This window comes from Entelurus aequoreus, linkage group LG21, assembly GCF_033978785.1.
Source record: "Entelurus aequoreus isolate RoL-2023_Sb linkage group LG21, RoL_Eaeq_v1.1, whole genome shotgun sequence".
NCBI classification, from domain to species: domain Eukaryota; kingdom Metazoa; phylum Chordata; class Actinopteri; order Syngnathiformes; family Syngnathidae; genus Entelurus; species Entelurus aequoreus.
In genome coordinates, this window is record NC_084751.1 from 18,276,666 (window position 1) to 18,285,240 (window position 8,575).

At 43.5% G+C, this 8,575-nt stretch overlaps 1 protein-coding gene across 1 annotated transcript; it reads right to left on the reverse strand.

Moving 5' to 3' along the window:
- Positions 1-919: 919 nt before the first annotated feature.
- LOC133638463 (uncharacterized) lies at positions 920-8,575 on the reverse strand. Its single transcript, XM_062031104.1, has 3 exons — positions 8,525-8,575; positions 6,933-8,294; positions 920-6,498 (listed from the first exon to the last, which is right to left on the reverse strand). Exon 3 carries the CDS (start codon positions 5,295-5,297, stop codon positions 2,355-2,357), a length of 2,943 nt encoding a protein of 980 aa, XP_061887088.1. The 5' UTR covers positions 5,298-6,498; positions 6,933-8,294; positions 8,525-8,575; the 3' UTR covers positions 920-2,354.

The window sequence follows — 8,575 nt, forward strand, 5'->3', positions numbered from 1 at the left end:
TTATTGATAGAACATATACTAACTCTATCAATCCATTTTCCAGCGCTTGTCCCTCTCAGGGTCGGGGCGGGGCTGAAGCTAAAACATACTAAAACAATACAAATATCACTTCTGAAATGTAGTATGTATTTAAAGGCCTACTGAAACCCACTACTACCGACCACGCAGTCTGATAGTTTATACATCAATGATAAAATCTTAACATTGCAACACATGTCAATAGTTAACTTATAAAGTGCAATTTTAAATTTCCCGGGAAACTTCCGCTTGAAAACGTCTCTGTATGATGACGTATGCGCGCGACGTCACGACGGCAACGGAAGTATTCGGACCCAATGTGTCACCATACAAACTGCTCTGTTTTCATCGAAAAATTCCACAGTATTCTGGACATCTGTGTTGGTCAATCTTTTGCAATTTGTTTAATGAACAATGGAGACTGCAAAAAAGAAAGTTGTAGGTGGGATCGGTGTATTAGCTGCGGACTACAGCAACACAACCAGGAAGACAGAGATGGATAGCAGACGCGTTAGCCGGCGAACTCACCTTAACTTCCTCCGTCTCGCCGACCGCATCTGTGATCGGGTGAAGTCCTTCGCCGCTCCGTCGATCGCTGGAACGCAGGTGAGCACGGGTGTTGATGAGCAGATGAGGGCTGACTGGCGTAGGTGGATAGCAAATGTTTTTAGCATAGCTCTGTGAGGTCCGGTTGATAAGTTAGCTTCAATGGCGTCGTTAGCAACACAGCATTGTTAAGCTTCGCCAAGCTGGAAATTATTAACCGTGTAGTTACATGTCCATGGTTTAATAGTATTTGTACTGGCTTCATGAAACCTTTTCACTTTCCAGTTAGTTAAACACCCCCACACAAGAAGTCGCAGACGTCAGGATGAGTTGGACTCGTTTTTATATGGCAGGTGTGAAACTATAACAAACAGATACAGTATAGATGCATCAGTATACACAAATAATGCAGCAATTATTAATTAAAGCTTAACATAAATCATATACTGTCTCATTACATTGATATGAGCCAAAATAATGCATTCAAAATAAGACTTGTAAATACCGTATTTCCTTGAATTGGCGCAGGGAATATAGTATTCGCACGTCTAGAATTACTGCCGGGTCAAACACGTTTCTCAAAATAATTAACGCATGCTTGGCCTTATCGCCGGTTTATTATTGAAGCCGGATCAAATTCGTTTCGCAAAATATTAATTTTATTATCGCATGTCTATAATTTTCACCGGGTCAAACTCGTTTCGCAAAATATTTAGCATATGGCGAGAACTTCCACCGGGTCAAATTCGTTACGTCACGAGTGACGCATCTGTCCTCATTTTCAAAATGGAGGAAGCTGCTTTCAGTAGTTTACAATCGCACAAAGGAAAAAAGATAAAGAGCTATTCAGTAGGATTTAAGGTCCAAGCTATTGAATACCGGTACAGTATGCTAAAGAGAACAGTAAGCAGCTATGTTTTATTAATATACCGTAGCTGCGTGTGTGAAATACTGTATAAGTCATTAAATGACTCCCGCCTCCTGGTGGTAGAGGGCGCTGCCGCGCTAGTGATCCTTCTTGCGACTTCCGGTACTGCAGAAGAAGTGAACACACGCAGCAAGAGATTATTTTTTTTCCCTTTTAACAAGGAGGATTACATACCGGTATCTAAAATAAAACAGTTTTCTAAACTGGACTTTCAATGGAAGCAGGAGGTAATAATTAAAGGAATATCTCCATCGAGACAGAGACTTTTAAAAAGGAAAAAAGAAAATAATGAAGACTTCTATAAACAAGTTATCGATGCTTTTGGTCAGAAGGAGCTGCAAATGGACTCCATTTATAAGTACAGGTAAGACCATAATAACGTTTTTTTTAATTAAATGTGCTTTTCATGATGGTATGCTTACATCACACTCAAAGCGCACGCCTAAATTTTATGGATTCCTTTTGGTAAACGCCGGAGTGAGAAGAGGTTTTAAAATAATTACCGCAGGAGTGACAGGAGGTTTTAAATTAATTAACGCCCCTGCGGCTATTCAAGGAAATACGGTAGTTCCTTAAACATTAAATGAACTACTTAAATGTACTACTTTCTAACATATATTCCATCTAAACATCATTTTTTACTGCAATGCTCACAGGGAATGCCTTTATGAACTCTAACACAGCTACAGAACAGAACAACATGCCGTCTCCGTGGTCTGAATCACATTACATCATCATCTCTGCGCAGCATGGCCAGGACACTCACTTCCTGATTCTCTTAAAGAGCCAGTGCACACAATACTAATGGCAGAGCCAGAACACTCCCCGTCTGGCATCCTATGGATACCACAAATAAACAAACTTAAACATCACCGGATAACAGAAAAACCAATTCTGATATGGGTCTAAAATAAGTCTTAACAGTCCCTTGGTTAGCGACTCTAACCTCAACCTTTCTCACGGTTCCATCGACACTGGGAACTGTCTTTGCAATGACGCCCATTGGCCACTCATTTCTTCTTGTTTGTTCGTCCTTAAGGAGTACTACATCCCCTTCTTTAATGTCAGTCCTTTTGTGGTGCCATTTCTGACGAGATTGGAGGCTGCTGAGATACTCCTTTTGCCACCTGCTCCAGAAGTTGTCTGCGAGGAACTGAACACGCTTCCAGTGGCTCTTCAGCATCTCCTTCTGGTCGATGTTGTCACAGATTGGAGGAACAGCATGCATTTTTTGTGTGAGCAGCATAGCAGGGCTTAGAATGAAAGGATGCTCTGGGTCTGATGAGACTGGTATTAGCGGGCGGGCATTCATTATGGCCGTGACTTCTGCAAGAAATGTAGTCAGTATTTCATGGGTAAGTTGAGCACGACCAGCTTGCAGCAACATGTTGTCCAGAATGCGCCTCGCCAGGCCGATCATACGTTCCCATACTCCCCCCATATGGGATGAATGGGGTGGGTTGAATACCCATGTGCACTTGTGTTCCTGTAAATATTGTTGCACTTTGTTCTCGTCTGGCACTGACGTTGTGATCTCTTTGTGAGCACCAATAAAATTAGTGCCACAGTCGGAGCGTAGCTGTTTAGCAGGACCTCTCAGCGCAAAAAAGCGCCTCAGTGCATTGATAAAACTTGATGAGCTCATCTCCTCCACAACTTCAATGTGAACAGCCCTTGTGCACAAGCAGGTAAAGAGTACTGCCCACCGTTTGCTGTTAGCCTGTCCTCCTCTTGTACGCCTTGTGAATACTTCCCATGGGCCAAAAGTGTCCAAGTCCACATAAGAAAAGGGGGGCTCTAGCTGAAGTCGGTCTACTGGCAGGTCACTCATTATTTGCTCCTCAAACTTTCCTCTCAGTTTCTTGCATGTAACACACTTGTTTATAACTTTGCCAATGCACCTTTTTGCACCTACAATCCACAGGCCACTTTCTCTGACCGCTCCTTCGGTAAAGTGTCTCCCTTGGTGGTTAACCTTTTCATGGTGATGTCGCACAAGGAGGGTGGTTATGTAGTTGGTGCCTGGTAATATAATAGGATTCATTTCTTTTGCTTCTAAGCCTGAGCGAATAATGCGACCACTGACTCTCAATAGGCTGTCATTTCCAATGATGGGGTTAAGCTTTATGAGCGGGCTGTGTTTGGAAAGATTTTGTTTTGCTGAAATGCATTTGATCTCATCTGCATACGTTTCTTGCTGAACATTTTTCATCATGATGTTCTCAGCTTGCTCTAACAGTTCACATGTAATGGCTGTTTTACAGATATGCCAACCAGTACAGTCTTTGTTTGTTTTGGAAAAGGAGAAGCATTGTGCTACGTGAATCAGGTTTGCTACAGTTCTTTTCAGTGATTTCCATGAGGAAAAGCGTTCCCAGCGTTTTGTGTCTAACACGGTTTTTGTAGTGTTTGTGCAGAGGGTTCTTACCTCTGGGCGCACCTCTGCATTACTGTCTGGCTCCAGTAGCTCATACAGATGTTGCTCTGGCTGGATGTCTGAAGAGCACTGTAGGAAGGCCGGCCCTGTGAACCATGACGTTTTCTGCAACTCTGAAGCTGGGACAGCGCATGAGCTGTGGTCAGCAGGATTTTGATCCGTTGCGACGAAGTGCCACTCTCTGATGCGTCTAACACGGTTGTTTACATAGATGTAGAAGCGCCTTGACTGGTTGTTGATATAGCCCAGGATCACCTTGCTATCTGTGTAGAAGCCAATTTTGTCTATTCTATGGTCAATCTCATCGCTTATCACTTCTGCCATTTCCACAGCCATAACTGCTGCACAGAGTTCAAGCCTGGGGACTGTAAGCTCCGGCTGGGGGGTGAGTTGTGCCTTACCCAGAACAAAGCCAACTTCTGTTGTGCCATCAGCAGCGGTAACTTTAATATAAGCAACTGTACATATTGCTTTCATAGATGCGTCCGAAAAGATGCATAGTTCTACACATTTGGCTTGAGAAAGTGGGATGTTGGAGTATGTGCGCGGCATTTGGAGGTTACTGAGGCATTGTAGGGACTGCTGCCATTCTATCCATTTCCCTATCATGTCCTCGGGCAGGGCTGAATCCCACTCTGTAGTGTGCAGCGAAAGCTCTCTCAAAAAGAGTCGTCCTTGGATGATGACTGGAGACAGAAACCCTAGCGGGTCAAATACACTGTTTACTGTTGAAAGGACCCCTCTGCGTGTGTAGGGTTTTTCTGTATGGGGGATGTGAAAGGTGAAATAGTCTGAAATTATGTTCCATTTTATGCCAAGGCTTCGCTGATCAGGAAGGTCGTCCTTGAACAGGTCCAAATCCTGGAGATCTTTGGCACGGTCCTCCACTGGAAAAGCATCCATCACCTCAACTTTGTTGGAGGCTATTTTGAGGAGCCGGAGATTTGAGGCTGCTAGCATTTCTTGTGTTCTTTTGACAAGATTGGGGGCGCCTTGCTCAGTGGGAACAGACTTCAAGGCATCATCCACATAAAAGTCTCTTTCAACAAACTGACGCACATCTGCCCCGTATTTTTCCTCACCTTGTTGTGCAGCTCTTCTTAGCCCATAGGTTGCTACTGCAGGGGAGGGGCTATTGCCAAAAACATGGACGCACATTCTGTAGTCCACTATGTCATTTTTGGGGTTGTTGTCTTTGTGCCACACAAATCTTAAAACATCTCTACAGTCCTCTCTTACTAGAAAGCAGTAAAACATCTGCTGAATGTCTGCGGTTATTGCAACTTTATGCTTCCTAAACCTCACTAGTACACCCAATAGACTGTTGTTTAGGTTAGGCCCTGAGAGTAACGCATCATTAAGTGACATACCTTCAAACTGTGCGCTGGAGTCAAATACCACTCTTATCTGCGATTTGTTCTGTGGATGGTAGACTCAGAAAAAGGGCAAATACCAATACTCTTTGTTTTTCTGTACTGGGGGTGCAAGCTCAGCATGTCCATTGTCCATCATCTTTTGCATAAAGTCTGTGAGGTGGGACTGCATTTCTGGGTTTTTTATGAGTGTGCGTTGCAGTGACTTGAGGCGACTAACTGCATACTGGCGGTTGTTTGGTAGTATTCTCCTTGGCTCACGAAAAGGTAGTGGGGCCACGCAGCTCTTTGACTCATTTTGTGTGAACTCATTGTCCATAATTTTGAGGAATAACAGATCCTCCATCGAAGGTGCAAGCTTGTTGTCATTTTTAGTCTGACAGAAAACATCTCTTCCAAAGCTTACGTTGCTTGCATTTTCTTTCATTTTTGTGCTACTGAGAGCTAGCTGTCGATCTGGAAGATTAGTCTCTGATTTGATAGTGAAGTGATTTTCACAAGGAGGAAAATGAGTGGGCCTCCCATTTGCTAGAACGTGAGTCTTTAAACTGGTGACCTCTGAAGGCTTATGAGTGCTGCCCAAGCAAACTTCTCCCAATATAATCCAGCCTAGATCCAGCCTCTGTGCATATGGTGCATTGTGTGTTCCATTGATTTGACTGCGCACTTTATGGACTCTTAGAATGTCCCTTCCGAGTAATAGAAAAATCTCAGCACTGTCATCTAGAGGTGGTATTTTGTGTGCAATACGTTCGAGATGAGGATGACCTTGTGCAGCGGCTGGAGTGGGAATTTCCTCTCTTTTGTTTGGTATCATGTTACACTCGATCAACATTGGTAGCTGTATTGCAGTGGCGCCATCTATGGACTCTATGACGTAACCAGAGGCTCTGCGACCAGCTGTGAGACCTACACCAGAACAGGTCCGCAGAGTGTATGGCGCTGCAAGGCTGTTAACTTTGAACATATCGAAAAACTCAGAGCGTGCCAATGACAAGTTACTCTGGTCGTCCAACATGGCGTACATTCTTTTGCTCTTGCTGCGGTCATTAGCTGGGTAAACACTGACCAGGCATATTTTAGAACATGACTTTCCTAAAAAGCCCTCCCCACATACCTCAGTGCAACTTGCAACGACTGTTTCCTCCTGCCCATCTTCTTGCTCCCCGCCGTGATATGCTGGAGGTAAGGAAGACCTGAGAGGAAGGGAAGGTGAGTCTGGATGCAAGGGAGAAGGGTGCTTGTCAGAGTCACATTCAGAACATTTAACTGCTGCTTCACAGTCACGAGCCACATGTCTGGTAGATGCACAGCACTTGTAACATATATTATGTTGCTTTAACAGTCTCTTCCTTTCTTGTAGAGGTTTTTCCTTAAAACCTCTACAATGTTGTAGTGCATGAGGTCTGTTATGTACAGGACACCATTTGTCTGGTTCATTAGTGGGTGTGGCTGTTACGCTTGTTTTATGCACTGAAACTGTTGTGCGGTTGTTACTGTAATTTTCTCCAAATCTGTCCTTTTTTACTCCGCTGATGAATGATGGCTGGATATGGAAGCTTGGGTCGTTGCGTGCCTTTGCTTGTGTCTGAATAAACTGCAGAAAGAAGGTAAAAGGAGGAAAAACTACTTTATATTCCTGTTTGTAGCGTGAGCCTTCCATCATCCATCTGTCTTGTAGTCCATACGGCAATTTTTCCACGATTGCAGCGATGCCTCTTGCTGTATCAAGATAGGACAGTCCATGTAAATATCCTTCTTGCTTTGCTGAATTGATTTCCAACAGTAAATCGCTTAGCTCTCTTAGTTTTAGGTGATCTTTTGGCCCTATTTTGGGGAACTGGTCAAGTTTTGCAAAAAGAGCGCCCTCTATGGCCTCTGACGAACCTTAGGTCTCTTCTAGCCTGTCCCAGATGAGTTGTAATGCAGCTGGTGATTTATTTATATTCACTGCTCTGATACGTCGTGCATGTTTAACTGACTCTGGGCCCAGTGATTTAATCAGGAGGTCAATTTCTTCCCCAGCTTTAAGATCAAGACTCTCGGTAGCGTTAGTGAATGATGTTTTCCAAGCTAAATAATTTTCTGGTTTGTCATCAAACTTTGTGAGCTCAGACGTTAACAACTGACTCCTTACTAGATATTTAGCAAGTTCATTAGTGTCATTAGAATGATATTGAGCGGGTGAGTAATACTGGTTGCGGACAGTAGAGGGCGTTGTATACATAGGAATATTATGGGCACTGTTTTCTGGGGGTCTTTGGGGCTGATAGTCTTTTGAGACTGTGGGTACAGATTCCTGTTGCCTATCTGATTCCTTAATTTTTACTTTGTTCATCCCTTCATCTAGTTTAATGTCCTTTGTTTATTTCACGTGGCTCTTTATCACTGGGCTCAATGCTGGGCTCACTGTGTTTTCTTATGTATTCAGCTGTCCGCTCATGGGCGCTTTGGAGTGAGGGCAGATGAATATAATGTTCCACTGTCGTTTCCAATCTTGCAGCAGCGTCCTCCATCACTGCTGCTTCGGCGGCGGCAGCTTGTGCTTCACCTTCCTTCTCGAGTGCATGGAGTGTTGCTTCCAATCTAGCTTTTTCTAGTTTAATTTCTATTTCTTTCTTTGCAAATGCAGCTCTGGCCTGGGCAGCTTCTGCTTTTGCATGTGCTGAGGCAGCTGCTAACGTTAGACTTGCGGCAGACGATCTGCTTCCAGACGATCTGCTTGCCCGGAAAACCGTAGATTCAGCGTTCTCCATTGTTCGTGTTGATGTACTCACTATGCCTTTACGCTGACTTAACAACGTCTGTCGTGCTGGTCTGAAAACAGCGTATGACAGTGCAGCCTGGGGTTCAGCAGTTCATCGAAAGGGTTCCCTTTTCACTGTACTGGCTTCATGAAACCTTTTCACTTTCCAGTTAGTTAAACACCCCCACACAAGAAGTCGCAGACGTCAGGATGAGTTGGACCTGTTTTTATATGGCAGGTGTGAAACTATAACAAACAGATACAGTATAGATGCATCAGTATACACAAATAATGCAGCAATTATTAATTAAAGCTTAACATAAATCATATACTGTCTCATTACATTGATATGAGCCAAAATAATGCATTCAAAATAAGACTTGTAAATAGTTCCTTAAACATTAAATGAACTACTTAAATGTACTACTTTCTAACATATATTCCATCTAAACATCATTTTTTACTGCAATACTCACAGGGAATGCCTTTATGAACTCTAACACAGCTACAGAACAGAACAACATGCT

Bases quoted from the DNA above. Each gene is read 5' to 3' on its own strand.
- LOC133638463 (XM_062031104.1), bottom strand. From the start codon at position 5,297: ATGTCACTTAATGATGCGTTACTCTCAGGGCCTAACCTAAACAACAGT.